At 38.7% G+C, this 26,305-nt stretch overlaps 1 protein-coding gene across 5 annotated transcripts in view; it reads left to right on the plus strand.

The window, feature by feature from the left end:
• The window catches only part of NETO1 (neuropilin and tolloid like 1), a 73,264-nt gene that overhangs the window by 36,888 nt on the left and 10,071 nt on the right, over positions 1-26,305 (plus strand). For 4 of the 5 annotated variants that reach the window (XR_010069991.1, XM_063326434.1, XM_063326435.1 and 1 more), the window contains 3 exons: positions 3,458-3,499; positions 3,609-3,736; positions 14,301-14,529. Coding sequence is in view for 4 of the 5 variants with exons in the window: in XM_063326434.1 (XP_063182504.1) it covers positions 3,458-3,499; positions 3,609-3,736; positions 14,301-14,529 (399 nt within the window). In the remaining variant the exon portion in view is untranslated. Of the gene's footprint in view, positions 1-3,457; positions 3,500-3,577; positions 3,737-14,300; positions 14,530-26,305 lie in introns of those variants that run through there. The other variant, XM_063326436.1, reaches the window with a different exon arrangement.

The following is a 26,305-nucleotide window of genomic DNA, read 5'->3' on the forward strand; positions in this document are numbered from 1 at the left end:
TCCTTATGCAGCCCAGGATACTGGTGGCCTTATGAGAAAGAGTATCCTTATGTATCCTTACTGGTGGCCGTAAGGATACATTATTGGCTCACGTTCAACTTGGTGTCCACCAGGCACCCCAGGTCCTTTTCTCCAAAGTTGCTTTCCAGATGGGTGGACTGAACATATATTGTGCATGGGGTTGTCCCTCCCCATGGGAAGGTATTTGCAATTCCCCTTATTGAACTTCATAAGGTGTCTGTCAGCCCATTTCTCCAGGGCTGCTTTTGAGGCCCCTCTGAATGGCAGCATGACCTTCTGGTGTATCAGCCACTCCTCCAAGTTCTGTGTCAGCAGCAAACTTGCTGAGGGTACACTCTGCCTCATCATCAAGATCACGAATGAAGTTAAACCTCATCTGACCTAGTATTGACCCCTTGAGTATACCACTCATTCCTGGCCTCCAACTAGACTGTGCAACTGATCACCACCATCATGGGCCTGGTTGTTCAACCACTTTCAAGTCTACTTCACTGTCTTCTCATCCACCCAATTTTTTTTACTTGTTAAGGAAATCTACAGATTATCACCATTTTCTCCTTGGACCACTCTAAAGTTTCTCATTCTGCTTGTTGGACAGTAACTGTGAATAAGCTAGCACAGATTTTTGCATCTCATAAGAAGTTTCTACTGTCCTTCATGGAGAGTTTACAGAAAAGTTTACAGTAATAAAAATCACAGGAATCTATTATTTGTGGACTATATCACCAAAGGAAATTTCTGGATAACCTTTATTTTGTTGGTTTTAGTTGGTTTTAAAAGAGACATTCAGTGCTTCAGGAAAGAGCCACAGAACTTATTTTGGATACAAGGTCTTCCATTTACATAACCTTCACACATTTTCACATTTCTTATGAAAATTCATGGTTTCCTCTGTACGTACTTCATTTCCCCATTAAGGAGATCCCCAAGAAAAAATTTACACATACTGCATTCCCCTCAAGGCCTATTGCCTCCTGTTTTTCTCTCTCATTGTAGGTGATCGATCTTATTTTTCACAGCAAAATTTTCCTGTTGTGGGAGGTTTCCCTAATGGGAACATGATTTTAATCAGGACTCTGCCTATCGGAAGATCTAGCCAGTCAGTGTTTAGATATCATTAAAAGGGTTCTGACTCAGCCAGACTGATAATAACAATTTGATTGAATTACATACAGAAGAGCTGCTAAAGTATAATCTGTTTAATGGTAGACTATATAAAACACAAACATTTGCCGGGTAAATATGCTTAAACATGGTTGAATTTCCAGCATCTCTGGTAATACCTTATTTACAGATTGTTGTTTTTGTTACAGTAATATTGGTATACTTTTAATGTTTAATGAAGTGTATCACCTCAAGTGTTGTAGATGTTATTTCACTATCACTCTTGAGATGTTGAAAGGTTGCAAAAAGAACATTTTTCAAAACTGAACAAGATCTACCGTATTTCTACAATTTTAACAGATTGTGCACTTCTATGTGGTTTTGTTCTAACTGTATTGTTAGCAAATGAGAACATACTTCCGGAATTTTTTGGAAGGTCAAATTGCATGGTCTAGATTATACTTCAGCCTGGATTCTTGCTATTAACACTCCTTTATATGAAAACTCCTTCATATGGGAGAAATCCTGTCTGGATCTTTTTCTCCTTCTTTCCTCCTCTCTACTTTGGTAATGTCGTGGAGTTTTTTCAGTAGACCAAAGTGATCCTTGCAAACTCAGCAAAAGGAAGAAATGTAATGGTTACACTAGACACGGTTTGTATGTTAATTTGAACCAGTAGTCAAAGTAGGCTTCCTTAAGTATCTTGCTTTCAGCACTAGATATCAACATCTGAGTACATTAACTGAAATATTTAATTACATTTAGTGTTGTTGGCTATCATATTTATCTATTGATCTATAAAATTGCTTAACAATTAATGCTAATTGCCTACTCAATTATATTTGCAGTCCCTTAAGTTCATGGTATTTACTCACGATTTGCATTGTGAAACTGTAAAAGATAACTGGGAAGAACAGCAACCTGGTTATAGAGGGACAGTTTAAAAAAGTATTTTACAACTCCGATTTTTGAAGTCAACACATTCTCACTGTTCAAGTTAAAATGGATGATCTTTCTTACAGAACACGACTTTTTCCGGATATTATTTAGTTATGATTCTTACCATCATGACTTGTCTAAGGCTAGAGTGGAACAGCAGTTTTGGTGGTGGATTGTTTTTTATTTGTTTTGGGTTTTTTTTTTAATATGTTTTCTACTTCCAAACTTTCTCGTCATTGCTTTATTTATAGCCTTTTCTACACTGACCCAATTCTGAAACAATAAGATCAGTTCCATGAGTAGAGTACATGGCTCAAACTCTACCATGGTTTTCCTCTTGTGCAATCCTTTTGAGGCCTTGGCACTCTGTATGTGGCTCAGGAGAAGCTTAATGAAGAGTGTATATCATTGTTTTCAGAAGAACAGATGCTATCAACTTTTCAGAGAAATACAAAGGCCAGTGGATTTTTCTTTTTTTTTTCTTTTCTTTTTTTTTTTTTTTTCTCCTGAAAATGAGAAAAAACAGTGTGGAACATTCGTTTTAGTTAAAAAAAGCAGTGCAAATCTCCCAGACAAGACCAGTCTATCCTGAAGAGATCATCTTCTCTTGAAATACTTTAGCCTCATTCACATTTCTGGTTTTGGACAAATTTTGTGAAATTATGATTTGTCTGTGGATAGCTGTCTATTGAAGCATAGGTCTAAGACCAAACTCATTTCATCTATGTCTTATATCTGGCTATAAAAACATGATACAAAGCATCTCAGTGGGTAAATATAATCATGTTTATCTGTTTGAAAATAGCACATGTATTAGACTTATTACCTTGTTAGCACAATGAATTCCATTGTAAATTCTTATGGTATTTATTTCAGGAAGCCCAAATGGATGTTTCTGCTAAAGAAAGTGTCTCCTCTTTGTCAGTAGGGATGGCAGAGTATTCATAAACAGAATGTAGTTTAGATTTCTCTAGTTAACATGAGTGTTATAATCATAGTGCAAAATGCAAAATAGGCAACAGGATTCTGAATGGATCTGTAAATATATCCTCTTTCATTAGACTGATGTATTAAAATATCATGTGGTTAGCTGTGTGATGTTCTTGCTTGCTAGTGTATGCAGAAATATTTTTGAACTCTTCTGAAAAAAAGACACAGAGAAAAGCAGGATTTCATAACAGAAAAAAAAAAGAACTTGTTATGGTAGTGTTGATAAATTATACATTAATAATAACTTTGTTACTATAGTTTTGACACATTTCTCATTTCCAAGAAATATATGTACAATCATACCACTGAAGTGCATTGTCAAATTTTAATACATTGACATTACACATTGACATTATAGCCAAGATATTGAACAAAACTAATTTTATCTTTCTCAATTTTTAAGATCCGGATTTTAAGGACCTTGGCGTTTTGAAACCATTGCCAGGTTGGTATGTTGGTGTTATTTTTTAGACTTCGAGGCCTTTGCACTCTGCTGTAGAAAATATTTTTGTTTGCTGTTCAGGTTTCATTTTTTCTGGTATTTTGTTATTCAGTTTGTGAGTTTGAGATGGGAGGACCTGAAGGAATTGTGGAATCTGTACAAATTGTCAAAGAAGGAAAAGCTTCTGAAACTGAAGCGGTAGACTGTAAATGGTACATCCGAGCACCACCCCGATCCAAGGTCAGTCCTTCATCCAGTTGCTGATTTGCCATTTAATTTAAGAAATTGACTTTTCTAATATGTTGTGCATTTCTTAGCACAGTCAGATCTTGTTTAATAACTTTACAGCTTGAACTTGTAAACTACTTTTTTTCTTCTGCCGTGGAAGGGTAATTTGTCACCTGAGTCAAAATAACCTTCTTTCTCTATAAATAATGATGTGGGCAGTGTTAATGTGCTTTTTGTGCCATAAGTAATTTTCTTAAATTCATCTTTGATTTTGCTCATATTTTTTAAAGAATCAATGTGTTTTCTTAAGCAGGGGGTAATTTTATCACTTTAATTTTCAATATATTTCAAATACCTAATACAGAGAATACTAAGGGAATACTGCTGACTCCCTAGGTTCATCATTGTTCCTCATCTGGGAGCTTTGAAAATGGAGCCAAGGTAAATTCATGTTCCTTTATATGAGAGCTTTAGTTCCTTTCGTTTAGAGCCACAGACAAAAAAAGAGAGTGTTTTCTCTCCCACCGCAGTCAGCAAGCCATGCCTTTGTAACAAAAAGGAGAGGGCTGCAGTGAATTTAACAATTCTTTTCTTGCATTCTGTTTGAGTTCCTCTCTTATCCGTGGTTTATTAGTTATTTTATGGATTAATTGTTGCTGGCTGCACTACCATTCCTCCTCTCTTTGCAACTGGAACAGCTTCGTGCCTCCCACCTACTTTCATTCACTCTGTTAAAGACAATTCCACATTATATTTTTTCTAGCTCTCTTTTATTGGACAGAAAAGGTTTTACAAAGTAGAATTTATATATCCACTAATCTCTGACATCTTTATACAGATAAGGCTTTTTTGTATAATCTTAAAGCAGACTCTACTGAGTATATCTAATTGTTCCAGCATTTGGTATTGAATAAGCAGGGGGAAGGGTATTGGTATTGAATAAGCAGAAGAAGAGAAAAAGTCATTAGTATAAGCATTTTTCTATGATGAAAGTTTAGGGAAGGAGTTGAATAGTTGGCTCATAAAGACTACAGATAAATTATTTCCAGAATATACTTTTAATTCTTTTTTTTTTTTTTTTTTTACTTTTGGATAAATTCAATATTCATAGAGGTTTTCAATTAAGTAGATGGGCTTCCCATTTTGCTGCAGTAAGTAGCTATAGATGTGAAATGACTGGACTGATGAATGATTATTGCATATGTTATATGCTTAGGTATTAATAGAAAGAAAACAGGTAAACACAAAATTAGAATTGTGCTTATTAGAATCAGCATACTAAATAAGATAGTAGTATTGTCCTCTAGTCTTAATTTCAGTTTATGCTTGGTTGGTAAATAACGTCACTGTGATATTCTCACTTGATCTAACTCTAACTCTTTTGTGGCACACCGCCACAAAAGTTCTATATGACTCGAAGTCCTGCTAGAAATCCCACATTTATTTACCTGTAGAATTTATCCACACTTCATGTACTTCATCCACACTGATGTAAAAACACAAATTGTGTAGCCACATAACTGTAAACACAGTGTCTAACAGAATGTCACACTGCTGCTGTTAATAGAGGATTAAAAACTGTTTAGTTCTTCATGAACTTTTGTACCTGCATTTAGTTGTGCTGGATTTCAAAAAGTGTGTAACAGCTGAAGAGCATCTGGAATGGAGAACGATGAGGGAGTTCTAGAAAACCTGAGGAGAGACTGGAAGCTATTTAATGTCATCTGGAATATTTTGTGAAGGAGCATGATACCAGATAATAAAAGGCTTTTACAATGAGGAAGGAATGCTCTGATGTCCATTTCTATAGGATAAGTCATGGTCCTGCACTTCAAAAGAAAGATTCAGGTTAGACACTAGGAAAAAAGATTTCAAACAGCGGGGAGGCGATTATCAATTACTGGTTAAGAAAGTTTGTTCAGCCAGCATTGCTAGCAGTCTTAAAGTGCAGGTTAGGTAACAAACTATGAAAAAATGAGAGAAACATTACTAATCCTACCTTTAGGCAGAGGAGTGTGCTGGGTCATCTCTTGATGAATCTTGCTACTCCCATCTTACAGAATTTTCATATAGTATGTAAGGATTTAGTGGTTAAAATTTTAAAAAACCTTGTATGAAGTAAGATTTATGTTGTTTATTGGCCTGATTCAATTGAACTGGATTCTATTGTCCATATTTTACAGTCAGCTTCATTTGTGCATATTTAACCTTGAACTAATGACATATTCAGTGCAATAATTCAGTGAGATCATTCTAATTTATGGCAGCTTGCACCTATGAAAACAGGCTTTCCTGCTAAGAACAGTAAGAACTCAGCAGACGTCTTTAAATCCACATGTTCCTGTACTCTGGGCTGCACAGTTTGTTACTGGGAACTATGCCTAAAAGGCCAGAGTTTCTCAGACAGAGTTTGGGTTGGATCTTTACATCTTTAGTTTCTTAATTAAACTGTGCCAGAATGTAGGCTGCTTGCAATTTCATTTGGCTTAAACTCATCCAATCTAAACTGTCTGCAGAAGCAAGATGCAAGTCCTTTCCTTGGTTTGCAGTTCCAGGTTCAAGCCAAGTCTGAGCTCAACACATGAGCAATGAGATCAGTCAGGGAGTACGAACTTGAGATCTCTAAGCCTGAGCCTCAAACTGACAGTCTGGGTGTAATATTGCTGCTATCGTCAGCAAGCTGGAATGGGTCAGAGAGCAGCAAATTTCTTGCACACACGTAGAGCCATCACTAATTTCCTTATAGAATCGAAAGCAAAATGCTGAAAATGCATGAGGAACTGAAACTTTCTGGAAGTGCAGAAGGCAGCAGAAGGCAATTTGAACAGGACTTCAATCTATACGCAGACCTGGAGCCTTATATTGTCAGTGACTGGCTGCAAAGTGTGTGTTTCTTGTAATCATTTGAAGTCAGTTCCTGCTGAGCAAGATATCTGAGAATCTGGAGTTTGGAAATGCTGGGGGTTCTGCACTTCATGTAGAAGCAGATTTCAATTAGTAGAGAGCAAGAATGGAAACTGAGGAGGCAGCTGCTGACCAAATGTGCCAACAGACCCAAAACAGAAAAGAGATGGAGAAACCTCCCCATCCCAAAATTACTCACTGTAGAACAAAGCCAAAGGAGGAAGTGGATAAGCTTATTGCACTGGGATTTGAAAAATTTCAGAGATATCGTAGGCTACAGCAGTGGATAAGCAAATAATTCTCTATTTACAGGTAGAAAATAAGAAAATTAAGAGAATGATGGCATTTTCTCAGTTTCTGTTAAGGGTGAAATATTAAAGGATAATATCAGAGACAAGCATTTTTCTATTTTGGATGTGTCAGCAGAGTTTGACAAGGCCCCACAGGAAAACAGAAAGCATATTTATACTCTGGTAACGCTCCCTTTGCTGTGTAACTTTCCCAGCAAGGTACCATTGTATCATGCTTATTCCTTGAGAGGTTTTGTAGGGAAAAAAAGACAGCAGAATTTCATGGTAAAAATAATTAAACTGTTACAAAGATGATGTTCTGATGCTGGGAAAAAACACTAAGCAGTTCTTATAATCAGAAGGTCTGGTCAGCTCAGGAAAGAGCATCCAAACTACAGATAAGGAAGCATTGATTTTAATCCGGTGACAGTTATCAAGGAGAAAAGAGCAAGAAGTACTTTTAGACTGGGGAAATAGTCTAGAGACACCACAAGAAATAAAATGAAGTTGTAAGCTAGTTAGGCAAAGTGATGCCTAGTTCTCCCACCCCACCTAACCACACTACTGTCCAAAAGAAGATATCTTCACAGGTTATAGGATGCAAGACTTAATAAAAACCTTAAGGAACTGAAAGGATTAATTAACAAGTATCTAGTTTTGAGATATTAATGTAGTATCCTTAAACCTGAGCTATCAATGAGCAGTGACATTTGTTTCAAGCAGAGCTGTTGGGGAGCAGAGGGAAGGGGATGCTCAGGGCGCAGGGTGGGAGCAGGGCAAGAGTGGCCACAGAGCCAGGACATGGCTGACGAGAAGAGCTGGGCAGGCCTAGCCGTGGTGGCCGGGATGTGGTGGTGGTGGGAATACACCTGTGGCAATGGGGACAGCCAAAGCTTGCGCTGGGGTGGCAGCTTGGCGAGGTGAGGCTGGGGCAGTGAGGCTCGAGGCCAGGCGTGGGCCAAAAGCTCACGTGGGACCAAGACACTTGCGTATTTACAAAGCATAGGTGCTGCTACCTGGTAGACACTTTCAGTTCCAGGTGCTTGATTTTCAGATTGAATGTAGTCTGGTGAGGGGAACGGGCTGTTGCACACACATTTCCTAGGCAGTTGGGAGGAAACACGTGGTGAAGCAAATTGTAGAGCTACAAGTCTGTATAAACCAATCTGACTAAACAGAAACATTTTCTGTTCTCACATGTGAAGTGAAAATTTACGCTCTCGGATGAGACCTGCAAGGAAAACACGTTTAAGCAGTCAGCACTAGCAGACTAGCATATCCTTAATTTTTAGAGGCTTCTTAATCAGATGTAGAAGAGAAGCCTTAAGCAGTATACTAAAATTTAATAGGAAGCCTTTGAATGGTGATTCCTGAAATGTTACAGAAAAATGAAAAACCTAATAGCCAGAGACACTTTTAAAGGCTTCAGATGAGCTCCACGTTTGAAGAAGCTGTGAAGCTTGCTACCATACAGATAATGCAAATAATATTATGAATTAAAAAAAAAACAAAAAAAACCCCACAACACATTTATGTGGCATCCCTGGAACAAGGTGAACAAATTATGTTTAAACAAATACAAAATATTGTGTACCTATGTTAAACTATTAAAACAACTTATTTGAAACAGTTTTGTTAGATGAAGACGCAAGACAATCACCTGTGTAGAATTGCGTATGTAGAATTTCTTCTAGCAGGCATGGTAATACACATGCCAGAGTAGTAGTGGCAAAAAACCCAAAACATTTTTAAGTTACCATGAATCTATTCCATTCAGGTATAGAAATATAGCCAACCCCAGCATCCCCAAACCAAATTATTTTTAGGAAATGCAATTAAAAAACTACTGATGAAAGTAATAAAGCATCTACCAAAGAGAACAGAAGAATCAGGATGTGATCTACAGTTTTCAGTGTTAAAAAGCAGGACAGTACCAAGGAGCTGTAAAGGTTGCCACTTGCAAGCATTTTGCCACTGTATAAGAGAAAAACGAGGGTGACTTGACAGAATAAATGTCAGTTATTGGGGACTTGCAGAAGTCTGAAGAAACAAATAGGGCAAAGCAAAGAAATCTGAAGAGCTTCACTTGTTGTTGAACAATGGCTTTTTTTTTGCTTGGTTTGGTTTGTTTTGTGTTGATGCATTATAAAGGACTGGATGTCTGTGCACATATATTAAGTCTGATATTCTGGGATATGGTTTGAAGCCTTTCCTGACTGGCCTGATCAATCATGTTGTCAGCCCTAACCTTCAGTGATTGATTAAAAAGCAGAACTCATCAAAAGTGATTCACTATGAAGAGATTATAATCTGACCATTTGACTGAGGTGATATATTATTCATAGTTTACAACCATTTTTTTTTCCTTTTCTAATATATGCAGTCAGAGGTTTCTGTTGTTTTCAAATTAAAATAAAAAATAGTAAAACTTATCCAGCATTTCCTTTTTCATTATTATGATGACAATACAAACCTTAAAGTTGACAAGACAATTATTTAAAATATACTGTGACCGAGTGTAAATTATATATGCCACAGTTGCAGTGAGGCTTTATCAGTTTTGTTGCTAATGGCATTGGCATTTGCAGTAACATCTTGAGGCTCAGTAAAAGGTAATACTTGTGCACTAGGAGCCTGTTCTTCTGAGTAATGTGAAACTGATGATTTGAGTAAAGCATCTTATTAAAACTTTACAACAAAAATGTGAAAGAAGGCGATACGGCAGTTATGCTGCTTCTTTCAAATAAGATGTTCTCTTCAACAAGAATGTCCTGATTATGCTAATATAATGTGTCAGTACCTAAGGAAATGTTATCATTCTAAAAGCTCCCATTGGCATCAATGAAAAAAGGCTTAATGAAGGCAGATGCTGGCTTTTGAGTTTGTGACCTCTTTTTTGTTCATTTGTTTTCTTTTAGGGGAGCAAAGTTTCTTATCCACTGCTGGTAGAAGTGATGACTAAGATCGCAGTAAATGAAATAACCAGAAATATTGAAAATTTTTCTACCACTTTCTCCGTAATTTCTCTTCGTGAGACCCACATACTGGTGGAAGTAATGAGAATATTGCCACTGATTTCAGAAAACTATGTATCAGGAACATTTTGCATTAGATAACAGTTTGTCATATAATCAGTTTTATTCTTTCCCTGGGGAAGTCAATTTATTAGTCATTTTCTTCTGCCAGTGTGGGTCTTACAGCCAGTGACAGGAACAATTGCAAATATATAGTAATAAAACCACAAAAATTGGCAGAGGTGTGCAGATGCAATTAAATTATTCCAGCTCTTTAAAATAAAATCCGATCCAATATCAGGATGTCAGTTTGTGCAATCAAGTTTCCAGTTTTTAAAAAAGCACTGCAGTCTTAATCCATAGGTCTGATCCAAATGAACTTACGTAAATGGAAAAATACCCACTGATTTCAGTGAGCTTTGGATCAAGTCCTCATTACTTTATATAAAGTTCTGGGAATAGTCATCTCCAAAGGAGACTATGAGAATGAAACTCCAGTTTATCTCAGAATATCAGGAATTTATTTTCTCTAATTTATGAAGGTGCCATCTTTCTTCTGAAGGATGGACATAGATTTTAAAGCCAAATATTTCTTTCCAGTGCTTCCAGGACCTATCAAGTCTATATATGTTATGATCTTAGCTGAATTTATCACAGAAAGAAATGAACTGGTATGACCAATAGCAGAATTCAGGCTTGAGAAAAACTGGAAATGTTCACTTCTTCACTGAAAGACCCAAAGTGAAATACTAAGTTATTGTTCTCTTGATCCCTTCTCAGCATTTACGACTGCTACTCTAAGAAACATTTTACTATTTCATAAGGCTGGTGTGCCCTCAGAAACTAGAGAATGTCAAATGATAAGCTCATAGAAATAAGACTTTGGCTGTACTGTTATATGAACAATCTGTTTGAACGGATCAGGAATAATTGATGAATGCTGGAAATTGCTGTGAAAGCTGGTATTTTATAACCACAGTGAGGACTAGCACACATGTTTTGTAAGAATGAAAACCGATATAAATTACATCTCAGTATTGAAATGGGATATCCGATACAAGACATATGTGCTTATATATACATGTATACACACATATATATGTACATATAAATGTATATTATATATAAGACAGCAGGATAAAAATAATGAACAACTGAGCAAACGTAATAGGTCTTTCCCCTATTAGGTGAAGTATAGTTTTACTATTGTTCTGCAGTCAGACCAAGGTATTTTTTTCTGGAGTAAGTAAGAGCTTTCCTGAAGAATGTAGTAAGACAAAAATATGATATACGTACCTTGCATTATATCTGTATGGTCTATTATATCTATACATGGTATATTAGAATATATATACAGTATATATGTGATAGGCATATATGGCATTAAAATAATTATTCATGACAATAATATGCCTTTGGTGCGTACCTATGAGACATTTATCTGACATGCTTTGCTTCCTGGAAAACAGTCATGTGTATACAGTATTGCATAGAATCAGCTGCGGAAGGATTTTATCGCATTACTTACTTTTTGCCTGAGACAAAGCTGGCAAGCGCTGGAGCACCCATCTGAAGCTGGCAGCTTCTGTTAGCGGAGGAAAGAAAAGCAAGGCGCACGTTTAACTCTCCATTCTAAGTGAAATGTTATGCAGAGATGGAATATGGACTATCTCAGCAGCTTCACAGGAGAGGCTGGGTGCCAGCGTTTCACAGTGCTTGTTGTGCTCATATTTGAGCAGGAGCAACTGGTCTGTAGTATGCAGGAAGCAGCTCTCCAGCATGTCCAACTATGTCCAGTTGCTGGCTGTGTGTATCATGGGTCTGCCTCTTCCCATACATCCCTCCCTCATAATCTTGCACTCGCAGGACAACAGTGTGCCTGTGCCAGCTGGACCCCTAAAGCCACTAATACGAGAAGTGAGGAGTGAGGACTAAGAGCTCGTCTCAGGTTGCCCACCCCAGTTCTACATGGCTGCATTTGAGTCACTGGCTGGTCCAAAATTCCTGTCTGCAGCTTTCTCACTGGCCTTTTGCTGCTAATTTTTGCTTTGTTCCAGTTAATTTCTGCATGTTTTTATACACTTTGATTACACAGGTGTAACAATTTCTAGGAAGTAGCTGAGAGTGAAGGTCAACCATGTGCCTGATGGCCATGGAAGCGGCTGATGCTGTATAAACAGAGAAGAGTAGGAGCCAACCATGCTGAAGACGACGTTTACCTGAGGGGCTAAAGTAGTCAGGCATCAGCAAGACAAAAATGATCCAAATAGCTGGAGAACGCCAACATGGATTTGGAGCACAAGAAGGAGTAAAGGGTCGGGTGCCTGAGCACGTGGAGAAGGGAGGAAGAGTGTAGAGAATGAAAGAGAGACTTGTAGAGGGAGTGGCCAGTGCGGAGGAACTTCAGAAATGCATTTTCTGCACTCAACAAATCTTCAGAATTCAAAACAAGCCTTTAAGTATGACTTCGCCAAGAAAGTAGGTGACCTGTTTTAACAGGAATGAAAATTGCATGTCCCCCAGTAGAAGAAATGTCTCAAGACAACACATTTATAAAAAGTTGGGGATACTGTGAGAAAATTTCAGCAATGCTGGATGACTGAAATCTAGTAATTTTTCATTCCACTGCAGGGGTGGAACAACCAGCAAATGAAATTAAAAACAGTATAAAAAGTATTCCTTGATATAAGATATTGCTAGCTGAATATTACTTTGTGTATTGCTGTTCACTGTTCCATTTTTGAGATCAATATAAGCAGCTTCCTTAATTTATAGTATTTAAAAAACATGATACATGGCGAAAATAGAAGTCATTTAAGTGCAATTTAATTGAGATATATTCCTGAGTTCTTCTGGAGGATGTGAATGTTGGAAGAGAAGTAAGGATTACCATAAGGAATAAAATACTAGAAGGTTAGGCCAGCAAATGAAACCTAGTATACCAAATTTCATATGATAGTAAAAATTGTTGTACAAATATTCTTTTCAGAGAGAACAACAGCAAAGCATAATAAGGAATGAAAATGTACTATAATACATTATCTGAAAAGGCTCATTTAAAAATCTGAGTTATTATTAAACAGTGACAGACTGATAATAGCACATAATTCTTAAACCATAAGAGCTTTAATATATCAATGAGGTGAAGTGGTGAGTCCTGTTGCTACTAGGATACCTGTGTTTGTGTAATTTAGGCAAATCCAGAGAAGCTTTTTAAGCAATTGTTCTGTGCATGTAAAAAACTACATGAAGTTAACAAGCTTGTTTGTGAAGAAGTATACCTGATATCTACTACAGTGGAGTTTCTTTTTGTTTAGTTTTTGAAGTGAAGATGCATATAGCTGGATGCTGAGTGTGTTTACTGGCTTTTTATGCTATTTCTGCCCTACTTCAGCTTTCTGTATCATTCTCCTGAAGTCTCCTGGGTACACTTGGCAGTTTGATTATGTATCACGTGTTTATTTAAAATATTACTTAGCTTCTCTGTTACTGGAATACTTGATGTTGCTTTCATTAGCAATTGCTTTTAAAATGAGTGATTTTCCCTATTAAAGTCATATATAGAATTGAATATCAAATAATAGCATTTTGTAATCACCTCTGCTTCTTTTTGAGTAGATTTAAAGAGTTCTTTGCAAAGGGCAAGGCATCTATTACATTTACTAGAGAACTTAGCTTGTATGCAAGAGACATTTCCTAAAAAACTTTCTAGGTTTCTAGCAGTTTCCACGAAATACTCTTGATTTCAACCCTGTTAAATTATGAAGATATATACCATAAGGTTTTGTTTAGAAAAGCTGAGATGGTGGCCAAATTGCTTGAGGAAACGTAAAAAGATTAATGATTGAGTTCTGCCTGGCTCCCAGATTCTCACTTCCTGAATCAGTGGAGCTGAGTCATATCACAAAGATGACACATATTGACTCTGGGGAGGGAGCAGCAATTATTTGCCTTATTATTTTCCATGTCAGGCACGTAATAGAGTAATATTGTGCCAGCCAGCGAAAGAAGAAATTTCTAGCTTGTCCGTCCTTCAGCTTGAAGGACTGTTGTACATGCTTCTCAAAGACGGGTATATATTTGGAAATAAGGACCTTACCGCGAAGGAAAACAAAAATATCTAGATCTTCTGCTGGATTCTACTTTCAAGCGAGACAAAATACCAGGCAGTATAAACAGTTCTCAGTTTCCATATTAATGCTCTTCCAGGGAAGTGGCCTATGGATCATCAGCTCCAGAAAAATCATTTTGGTGGTGGCGTTGTGTAGTCTTTCTCCCATAACGTAGAGCAAAGCTGTTTAATGTTTGTTTAGTCATTCTCAAATGTCTGTACATGTTACCTTTGTTGTTTGTTTGTTTGTTTCATAGATCTATTTGCGATTCTTGGACTATGAGATGCAGAATTCCAACGAATGTAAAAGGAATTTTGTAGCTGTCTATGACGGAAGCAGCTCCGTGGAGGATTTGAAAGCGAAGTTTTGCAGCACTGTTGCTAATGATGTAATGCTGCGGACAGGCCTTGGTGTAATCCGCATGTGGGCAGATGAAGGCAGTCGAAGCAGCCGATTCCAGATGCTCTTCACATCCTTCCAAGAACGTAAGACCCTAATCAATGTGTCTGCCTTTCAGTTTGTTAAGTGATGCAAATCCCCAAAACTCTTAATATTTTCTTCATGCAGAGAAGTCACTGAAGAATGTTCCCAAACAAACTATGTAAATATTCAGAACAGCTTTTATTCCAAGCATTTACAGAGTGCAATAATTTGTAATGCAGTAGATAGAGCACAGGATTCAGAGACAGGAAGACAAGTATGAGTAGTCATGACCTGTCCTGTCGTATAACCATGACTTTTATCTGATCCCCAAGCTATTGATGTCTCAGTTTTCCGTTACACAACATGGACAATAATACAGCTCTGAAGGTTTTTATCAAGCCTGATCCTTTTTCTATGAATTTGATTATTTAGATCTCATTATGATGGGCATTTGAAAAATACCTTGTGATTATTTTATCACAGATAGTGGGTGTGTTTGTGCATATTCTAGAATGCACATATCAATAAACCTATATGTCAGATATTGTTAAGCAAAAATTTAGTTAATTTTTTCTAGTAGCAGAGGTTTTCTAAAAGCCTTACTAGATGTTTTGGTTAATATTCTTTCTATACACCTTGCTTGCATTCATATGTTCACAAAATTTCTGGACTCAGATAATAAGCAAAATAGCTTTTGAAAGAAACAAAATCTAGTTCTAGCCAGTTAAAAAGAAAACAAAAACAAAACAATGAAATAAACAAACCAACCACAAAAAAACCCTCAATGAGACCCAATAATCCCATTCACTGGAAATTATTGACTCAGGTAATCACCCATGAAAGGTATCGATTTGTTTTCTTTGATGGAAATAATGCACATTTGGTCCCTTGAGGAAGGAGTATATGCATTTATTTTCATATGCTGATTCATGTTAATTTTTAATGTATTTTTTGGTTCAAGCATCACATGTCTGACAGAAAGATTTCTGTGCGGCTGTCAGTGGTCGGAATGAAGGCACAATCCTACCAAACATATTCTTCATCTGTATTCTGTGTGTGTGTACCCTGCAATGAGGCAATGAGACTCTGTTGAGAACAGCCTCTCTAATTCCTTAATTATGGCTCTGATTAAAAATTTCTGACAGTCTACATGCCTGAAACTGCATGCACCACTGTACTCTCACACTGCAGCCTTAGGGTGGCTTACATTTTTCTTGTCTGTAAATCAGGCCAGGGTCTAAAAGATACTAAGAACCTTCAGTTGAGATGGTGCGGCCCTTTTCTCATTTCTGCAACTGGAGACGTCTTGAATATTCAAGATCTGATTCATTTTTTTCACAAGGCATCCTGATCTGTTACCTTAGAAACAACTGCATAGACACTGGAGGTTCACAGCACATAAAGAACTGGAGAGTGAAGCACTGTGATGACTAACTTGAAATGAAGGTTTGAATAAGTGTGTGTTTGCAAGGCTTTCCTATTTTAAAGGAAAATAAGGAAAAATGTGATTTTTTCTCTTATAGTATTCCTAATATGTTTACCTGACATGCTACATCTTATGAGCTACTTTGTTCTTGTAAACAGATGATAGTTTATACTGTATGGTATTCTGACTGTGAATTTGAAAATATTAACATGCTGTGTTTTCTGTAAATTTATTCTGAAGAATCATTGCTCGCTAAAAGCTGAAAATCTATTAAGGGCTCAGTTGTGTTTGAGATATGTATAGACAGCCTGCTCATAAATATTAGAAGAAAATCCATTCATGTTTTTAATGCTGGAAGTTGACTTTAAAGACTTGAAGGTGATGTTGATTGTACACCCTGTGCCAAGTCAGCTGTCCCTAAGTGCTGCCCTATGCCGCAGACTGATGCTAGCTGTCAGGAGTCAGATAGAGCAGATGTCCGGTGGTGCACGCTGCGAGACACAGCTCATAGCATGTAAACTGCAATGTCTTTCAGCAGTGTGTGGGAATAATTAGATCATCTGCATGGAGGAGAAGGAATGTCAGTCCTCATTCAGGGAGATGAGCATCAGGGAACAGACACCTGTGTCTCTACTCGGGGACAAAGAGGAAAAAAGTAATTTTGTTCACCTACATCTGTGAAAGAAACAAAATAGAAGACGACATTATGTTGTGGTTATGTCCATGGGAAAGAGTGACAAAGTAAAATCCCTGTATTTACTGTTGCTGTGGGAATGGCCAGGAGGTGTTGTGATCTGTAGCTCCCCAAGTTCCTCTCCTTAGTGTGGAGTTAAGTTGCTGATATTACGGTCTTCCCTAACAGAAGGGTCTGTGAACTGGAAGTATTTTTTTTTGTGGAAACAGACTACTTACTTAGCCTCAGGAATGTTTTCTTTCTGTGTAAGTCTGCTCAATGTTAATTCTTGTTATAGAGCTGTGTCCTGGGGACTTGACATTTCTCTGACTGACTTGAACAGAGAAATCTTAAAGACATTTCTTATATGATTATTTTCATAGGGTTTGATAAGTGTGTTCCAATTACATTTGAAATATATGTGTCTTTTTGTTGGTGTCTAAAAAGTGGTCTTACAAGTTTCCAAACCTCTACCAGTGATGCTCTGCAGAGCAGCTGTGCTGTAAATATGTCTGAAGGAAAGGCATACGATGCAAGAAGTTTTAAATTTCCTATGCCAGAAAATCAGTAATGATTCGCACACCATCAAAATAGTAGTAGAGCTCTAAGTAACACTTAATAACCAATTAATTCTTGATAGCTGATAATTTAGAGTGATGATTTGATATTTCGTGATCAGCATTATTACCTATTCCAACTATCATTATGGGTTTTGTCTGCTTATGTCATTACCTTTTTAATATCTAAAATATCTTCCATGCAAAATATCTTCTAATATGTATCTAATCGTATCTAATAGTATTTTTGTGTATGGGAGTCATTGTCTACCATAGATTTCAAATACTTGATAAATTAATTTAAGGACTAGAAAAAGGAAAACAAGAAAGCTGGTATCATCAAAAGGTGTCTGTTCATCTGGTAAGATGACTTGAAAGATTAGTCTTTGTTTCTTCACCCGCTGACTAACTGTTCATTTCATTTTCCATGACTGTGAGAGTGATCTCCAGCCTGATTAATGACAGCTGTATTACACCTAGAGCTTCTTCAAAGAGCTGCTCCTGAGCAGACACACCTATGCTTTAACCTAAAAGCAGATTCATAGAACCAGGGCGTACGGGATAAGAGAAAATGCCTCTGTATGCACAGCAGGCAAGATGTTCTTTCTCTCACCTCTGACTGCTATTTGGTAGCACTGTTTCCTTCTCCATCCATAACCCTGCATCACAAACCCCAGACCAGAAAAATACCACTTTTATTTTGTTGCCCCTTTGAGCTCTAAGTCTGTTTTTAAAGCCCTGTCACACATGGCTTTCCTAAGGAAGCATAAGTTCTATCATTCCTATTTTCTTTTTATTAAGAAAAACTGTACTTGGGTAGAAATCTAGGGCCATGTTTAGAAGAGTAGCGCATAGCTTTATCAAGTAACAGCACTGAAGTCCTTGTTTACAGCCAGAATCCATGAAGAGGATCACCCCAGCAAGGGCAATTTTCTAATGGGGAAAAGGCACCGTGGGTATGCAGTATTAATGCCTGTGTTTATTGTGGTGATGCAAAGGGAACTATTGAGAAAGGGAACAACAAAGCGATAAGTGAAGAGATGGTTTCCCTTTGCAAGGACTTGTGAGTGTAAGTAGATTGCAGCTTTGCTGGTTTTGCTTCCTGCTTCCACTCTATCATATATAAAAAAAGAGAACATTGGGATTGCCTCCTTATTGGTGAGCACTCATCACATTTTCTGCCTCTCTGTGCTATTTGCGGTTATCTCTGGTGAAAAACCCTCACAGGCTAAGCATCCCAGTGTCTCTCTGCCCCTGAACAAAATATGTGTTTGTGGTGCCTAGAGAGTATATACTGAACATAGACTGGAGCTCTGAGAAGATGCTCCTGAACTGCCATTCTCTGGTGGGTTCATATTCCAAAAAACCCCATGGAACCACATATAAGTGTTTTTTAAAGACTAAATTGTCGATATGTATCTCGTGGCATTAACTATCCATAAAAGTTACATTTATCTTGAATGAAGCTGTCTGAAGGTGACTGAGAAAGAAAATTCAGTATTAAGCACATTTTATTTTCAAGTTTCTAATAACTGTATTTTAAGAATTTTTTGTCCATTAGTGGCAAATAATAAGTAATTTTACTTTGGGTAATATACTTGTAGTGTACTGTACTAAAACTATCCTAATAATTTTATAATTTTAATAAAGTAAGTGAAACTCTCTCAGCATGACTGATAAACTGTTCCTTGGAGAGGCTGAGAGAAAAATTCCTCTGTTTCAAGGATGATTCAAGGAACACTTGAAGAATTTAATTTTTCTTTCTCTTGTGAAGGAAAGAAAGCTCTATTTTTCAGTAAGGAACAGTGGGAAAAGCCAAATGATCTATACTTAAAGAATTCATGTGCAGAGCATGATGCAATGAACTATCTTGAGGACATGAGTAGGTGTGAAATGTCTAACGAGTTCAGCGTAAAATGTTTATCGCATCTAACCATTATTAAGATTTCTGAATTCACCCTCAAGAGAAGGCAAGAATTCTCAAAAATATTATGACAAGAAGGGAAGGGTGGAAGAGAGAGAAGTCTAAAAATAGCAAGTAGGGTAGGGTATTCATCTAAGATTTGGGATCCCTGGACTGAAATCCCTGTCTTGAAACAGGCTCAAAGGGTAAATCCACACAGTTCAATGAAGTACGGTGTCGACACCCAAGCCATCTTGCTCGGAGCTAATTCACACCCCAGAAGCAAAGGAGTTGCACTAACTCTGCGTGGTGCTGAGAAACAGTGTAAATACACTGGAGGAAGCACCGCGCTGAAGTGGAACGGCCAGGCTTCACACCTGGCCCGTAACAAGTCAGCTTTTTACTTCATCTTGCAAAAATATTTTGACCTGGCCATGTTTGCATTTTATCCCCAAAGTATCCTGTGGCGTCCAACAAAATGATGCTCAACACACAGATAATGTATTTTATTATTTCATAACATCACAATAATGTAATAATTATTAATAACACACAGAATATTTAATTGCTATATTGCTTTAGAAATACTGTTATTTTATAGTATAAATGAGCATATATTACTTGTGATTATTTATTTTATTACCTCAGTGAAAGTAGTAATTTTAAAAAAAATATAAAATATGAATGCTTTTATTTCTGTTACTTCGTAAACGTGCCATATGGAAGAACTATTAATGTTCTTTATGTTTCTCTGCCTTAGGGCTATTCAGCATTAAAAGAATTTATGATCATTTTGCATTCATAAATGAAAAAGTATAGATTATTGGCTGCAAGTGCATTCCCAAAACCTTCCAATAGAAAGAAAATATAGACAACTCTATTGGCTCAATTTTTATAAATTTTGAAAGCAGTAACCTTCAAATACTAAACTCGGGCTTTTTTAAATACTGTGATGGTAACCTTCTGGAAATATGATCATTATAACAATCTCCTAACTTGTACTGGAAAAAAATATATTTACATGCCAGATAACAGAAATATCTCTTAGATATCATGTCTGTTCCTGTTAGTTCACTTGCTTATATATCTTCTAGGATAAGTGCACCATCTTGTGTTCAGCGTAAATACTTGTTGCGGAGCAAAAGATGTTACATTATAATTAATTCAATAACTATAAAATCTGTTTTTATATTAAGATACAAGGTATCCCTACAGATACCACAGAAATTTTTAAAAGAAAATATTATCATTAAAAATAATGTAGAATGAAATTATTTTAAGGTTTTTTTGTTTTGTATATATTATTTTATATAAACTATAATTTTACATAAAAATAATTATTGTTTCAAATCCAAACTAAAATAAGAGCCCCTAATAATATTTTTTTTCTTTAATTGGTGCTTTAATTTAGATTATAGTGTTTTCATGCTGTAAAAATCCAACAATGTAACAAAGACCTAAAGTTACTAAAATACATCAGGGTGAGTTATATGGATAGTTCGAATTTGCTTGCTTGGATTACGGTTCGTTATGGATTGTTCATTATGCTACATATGCTATCTCACTTATTTCTAGGCCAGTACCTTGGCAGAGCTTGAGTCAAGGCAGCTGTGGGACACAGGAGAAGTAACATAACTGTGTGTTCCCAGCTGTTACTTTTAATCTAATTATGAAGCCATCTTTTCAGAGAGTCACAGGATTGAGGTTGGAAGGGACGCCGGGATATGGTCTAATCCAATCCTCCTGCTCAAAGCAGCGTCAGCTACAGCAGGTTGCTCAGGGCTGTGTGCAGATGGGTTTTGAATATCTACAGTGATGGAGAGACCACAACCTCTCTGGGAAACCAGGTCTCGCACAGTGTTTGACCAGCCTCAAAGTAAAAGTTTGTTCTTGCATTTAAGAGGAATTTCCTGTATTTCATTCAGTGCTCATAGCTTCTTGCCATGTCACTGGGAACTGCTGAGAAGAGGCTGGCTCTGTCGTCTTTACTCCCTCCCATCAGGTATTTGTAGATATTGATGAGAGCTCTCCCACCACTCCTCCCCCCAAGCCTTCTTTTCTCCAGGCTGAACAGTACCTTCTCTTTCAGCCTCTACTCATATGTTAGATGATCCAAGCCTTTAATGGTCTTTGTTGACCTTTGCTGGACTCACTCCAGTACGTATATGTCTCTCTTTTGCTGCACTGCAGATGAGGCCTCATCAGTGCTGAGTAGAGGGGAAGGATCACATCCCTCAACCTGCTGACAGTGCTCTTTCTAATGCAGCCCAAGATACTGGTGGCCACCTTTGCCACAAGGGCACATTGCTGGCTCATTGTCAGCTTGTTGCACACCAGTTCCCTTTCCGCAAACTTGCTTTCCAGATGGTTAGTCCCCAGCATCTACTGGTGCTTGAAGTTATTCCTCCCCAGGCACAGGACTTTGCATTTCCTTTTGTTGATCTGCTTGAAGTTCCTGTTTCTCCAGCCTATTGAGGCACATCTGCACAGCCACACAGCCAGTTCTCCCAGTTTTGCACTGCCTTTGAAATTTCTGACAATACACCCTGTCCCATCATCCAGGATATCAATTAAGACCTTAAAGAGTATTGGTACTCACCCCTGGGGTACACCATTAGTGACTGGCATTCAGCTGGACTTCATGCTACTGATCACAATTTTTTGAGCTTGGCAGCTCAGCCAGTTTCAGTCCAACTCATTTTCTATTTATCTAGACCATACTCATCAGTTTGTCTATGAGGATGCTATGGAAAATAAGGGTGAAAGATTTTCTTAATTGGAGAAATACAACATCCACTGCTCTCCCCTCACTCACCAAGCCAGTCATCCAATTGTAGAAGGCTGTCATGTTGCTCAAGCATGACTTCCCTTTCGTAAGTAAATGTAGGCCACAATCTTCTTGTCCTTCATGTGTTTGGAAATGGTTTTCAGGATTATTTGCTCTGTCACCTTCCCAGGGATCAAGATAAGGCTGACTGACCTGTAGCTCTCAGGATTCTTCTTCTTGCTTTCTCAAAGACGGGGGGACATTTGCTTTATTCCAGTCCTTGGAAAGCTCCCCCAATCACCATGACCTTTCAGAGATAATCAAGAGTGGCCTCACAATGACATTAGCCAACTACTGGGGGCATCACATCAGGGACCATGGGATTGTGTCTGTCCTTCACTACCTCAGACATTTCCATGTCCTTTGTCACCCAGTCTCCTGCCTCATTTAGCATCACATTCGCAATTTCCCCCCATTTTGCTTTGGCAGCTGACATACTGCTTTTTGTTGCCCTTCACAGACCATTACCAGTTTCAAACCCAAGCAGACTTCAGCTTTCCTAACTGTATCACTACATCTTTGGTCAGTGCCCCTGTATTTCTGCTGGGGTCATCTGACCCGGCTGCCACCTCTTGTAGGTGTCCTTTTTATGTTTAAGTCAGGAACTCATTGTTCTTCTATGCAGGCTAGCTGCCACCTTCACTTGATTTTCTGCTTGTCCAGATAGACAACTACTGAGCTTGGAGGAGGTGATCTTACATAATCAACCAACTCTTCTGGAACACCTATCTTTCCAGGACCATCTCTCATTGCATTCTTCCAAGCAGAACCCTCAACAGTAAAATTCACTCTCCTGAGGCCCAGAGTTGTGATTGTGTTTTTTGCCTTATTCCCTCTTTGCAACATCCTGAACTCTGCTCTCTCATGATCACTGCAGCCAGGGCTGTACCTGACATTCACACCCCTAACCAGTTTTTCCTTGTTTATAAAGGTATGAGGCCCAGCAGAGCTCCCCTCATCAACTCCTTGATTACCTGTATCAGGAAGTTATCATCAATGCACTCTGGAAACCTCCTGGATTACTTGTGCCCTGCTGTGTTGTCCTCCACAGATATCAGGTTGTTAAAATCCCCCATGAGGACCAGGGCCTGCAAACGTGAGGCTTCTTCCAATTATCTGAAGAAGGTTTCATGTACTTCTTGTCCCTGATCAGGTGGTCCATAGCAGACAGACATCAACTACAATATTGATAGCTGTGGGCCGACATTGGGCTGACCACTAATCCTGGCCCAAAAACTCACTTGGCTCCTCATACAACCCAAGGGAGAGCTCTGTGCATTTCTGCTGCTCTCTCATTTAAAGGGCATTTATACAGTCATGGGAAAGACCATAGGCTGATGGGTGGAGAGGTTTGTGCTCTTCACCTAGTTGAAGGTAATGATAGAAGATAGAAGATATAAAGAAACTTTATTAGGAGTGGAAGAAAGGACAGCTAGAAAGGGGGCATATAAGGAAGCTGTCCAAACAGCAAGAGACCTGGTGAGAAAAGCTAAAGCTCAGTTAGAATTAAATATAGCCAAGGAGATCAAGGGAAACAGCAAAAATTTCTATAGGTACATTAATGGTAAGAAGAAGAATAGGGAGGGTGTGGGCCCCCTCAGAAAGGAAACGGGGGAGCTGGTGAAGAGTGATATGGAGAAGGCCGAGGTTCTCAACAACTTCTTTTCCTCAGTCTTTACTGGCAAGAGCTCCAGCCACACTCATGGAGTCACAGAAGACAATGGCAGGGGTTGGAAAGAACTGCCCATCGTAAGTGAAGAGCAGGTTCGTGACCATCTGATGAACGTGAAAGTGAACAAGTCCATGGGACCCGATGGGATACACCCACAGGTACTGAAGGAACTGGTGGATGAGGTTGCTAAACCGCTCTCTATTATATTCCAAAAGTCATGGCAATCTGGTGAAGTCCCCGCTGACTGGAAAACGGGAAACATAGTCCCCATTTTCAAAAAGAGAAAGAAGGAGGAACCAGGGAACTATAAGCCAGTCAGTCTCACCTCTGTGCCTGGTAAGATTATGGAGCAGATCCTCCTGGAGGCACTGCTGAGGCAGAAGAATAACGAAGAGGTGACTGGGTACAATCAACATGGCTTCACCAAGGGAAAATCATGCCTGACAAACCTGGTGGCCTTCTATGAGAAGGTCATCAATAGACAAGGGGACAACTGACGTAATTTACCTGGACCTGAGCAAAGCCTTTGACACTGTCCCGCATGACATCCGGGTCTCCAAGCTGAAAAAATATCGGATTGATGGACTGACAATTCAGTGGATAAAGAACTGGCTTGATGGCCACACCCAAAGAGCGGCTGTCAATGGGTCCATGTCCAAGTGGAGTCCCTCAAGGATCAGTACTGGGACCGGTCTTGTTTAACGTCTTCGTCAGCAACATGGACAGTGGCATAGAGTGCACCCTCAGCAAGTTTGCCAATGACACAAAGCTGTGTGGGGCGGCTGACATGCTGGAGGGAAGGGATGCCATCCAGAGGGACCTTGACTGGATGGAGAGGGGGGCCCATGCCAACCTCATGAAGTTCAACAAGACCAAGTACAAGGTCCTCCGTCTGGGTCGGGGCAATCCCAAGCACTGATATAGGCTGGGCAGTGACTGGCTCAAGAGCAGCCCTGAAGAAAAGGACTTGGGGGTGCTGGTGGATGAGAGGCTCAACATGAGCCATCAGTGTGCACTAGCAGCCCAGAAAGCCAATCGTATCCTGGACTGCATCAGGAGGAGCGTGGCCAGGAAGTCGAGGCAGGGGATTCTCCCCCTCTACTCCACTCTTGTGAGACCCCACCTGGAGTACTGCGTCCAATTACGGAGCCCCTACTACAAGAGAGATATGGACATGCTGGAACGTGTCCAGAGAAGAGCCACGAGGATGATCAGAGGGCTGGAGCACCTCTCCTATGAGGACAAACTGAGAGAGTTGGGGTTGTTCAGTCTGGAGAAAAGAAGGCTCCAAGGAGACCTTATAGTGGCCTACCAGTATCTTAAGGGGGCCTACAAGAAAGCTGGGGAGGGACTTTTTAGGATGTCGGGTAATGGTAGGACTAGAGGGAATGGATTAAAACTAGAGATGGGTCGATTCAGACTGGATGTTAGGAAGAAGTTCTTCACCATGAGGGTGGTGAGACACTGGAACAGGTTGCCCAGAGAGGCGGTGGAAGCCCCATCCCTGGAAGTTTTTAAGGCCAGGCTGGATGGGGCTCTGAGCAACCTGATCTAGTGGGAGGTGTCCCTGCCCAGGGCAGGGGGGTTGGAACTAGGTGATCTTTAAGGTCCCTTCCAACACTAACAATTTTATGGTTCTATGATTCTATAGCAGCAGCTTCCTTTTGTGAAAATACCCACAATCTTTTCCAGGCTTAAATGGTTACATATTGAGACATTGTCATAGATGATGTTGAAGCTATCAAGTGCTGCTGCCACATACTTTTTCTGCTTGATTCTGTTCACATCTTGGGTTCTGTAACAGCTTCAGGAAAGAATCAGGACCAGATCCATCTTGCTGTTAAAGAATCCTGTTTACTACCAGTTCATTTATCTTTTTGCTGTTACTAGAATGTCCTTGATGCAGCATCCCAAGACCTCTTTGCTGTGCATCTTCAAGGGTAAAAAACCTAATTCCTCCAATATGCAATGGGACTGACAAGTTTTCAGCTTCCCCTGATGCTTTCATTCATTACAACAAAAAGCCTTCATTAGAGTGGGGAAAATATATTGATTTCTTGTCCAGCTTAATCACTCCAGGTTCAAGGAACCACAGAGAGAACTTGACTATACCAATTTTATAAACATGAACAAGAGGATGCTGTTTGTCATGAAGTTTAGGAATCTTACTTTTGGTTTTCTCTCATGCTAAGTTTGCTGTACTTACTCTGAAATTGCTATGCCTCGCTATTCATCTAGTTTTGACATTCATTCACATACCGTCTTTTTCCTCATAGTTCAACAGCACAATTTAGAGAAACTGAAACTTTATTTCATTTTTCTTCCTTTCCCTTGCCTTTCATTTCCAGATCTCCTGGCCATCACTTTGCATAATTATCCCTTCTTCTTAAATCTGAAAAAAATATCTTTTGTACTGCTCTTATTTTTTTCTCTCATATTTCTGAAACATTTCCTAGTATTTTTCATTTGAAATAAAATCTCTTGTCATTCCTTTACATGCAGAATGCCTCGTGTCATCTATTTCTGTTGTGCAGTTCTCTTTCTCTTCCTTTCACTTCCTTTACTACCTTCCTCTAGTTCCTCCTTTTTTACTTACCACCACTGTATTTCTAAATTCCTTTATTTCTTCCTCACACAACTCTCCTTCCATCCCTTAAGTTGTTGTCTATTCTTTTGGGGGTTGTTTTTCCACTATTAATCCTTACTTGGTGGTTGCATTCAGGATTAAATCAAACTGATTTTAACATGACAAGAGCAAGCCATAGACATCTAAGAGGCTC

The sequence above is a fragment of the Chroicocephalus ridibundus genome, chromosome 2 (assembly GCF_963924245.1).
Source record: "Chroicocephalus ridibundus chromosome 2, bChrRid1.1, whole genome shotgun sequence".
In the NCBI taxonomy this organism is placed as follows: Eukaryota; Metazoa; Chordata; class Aves; order Charadriiformes; family Laridae; genus Chroicocephalus; species Chroicocephalus ridibundus.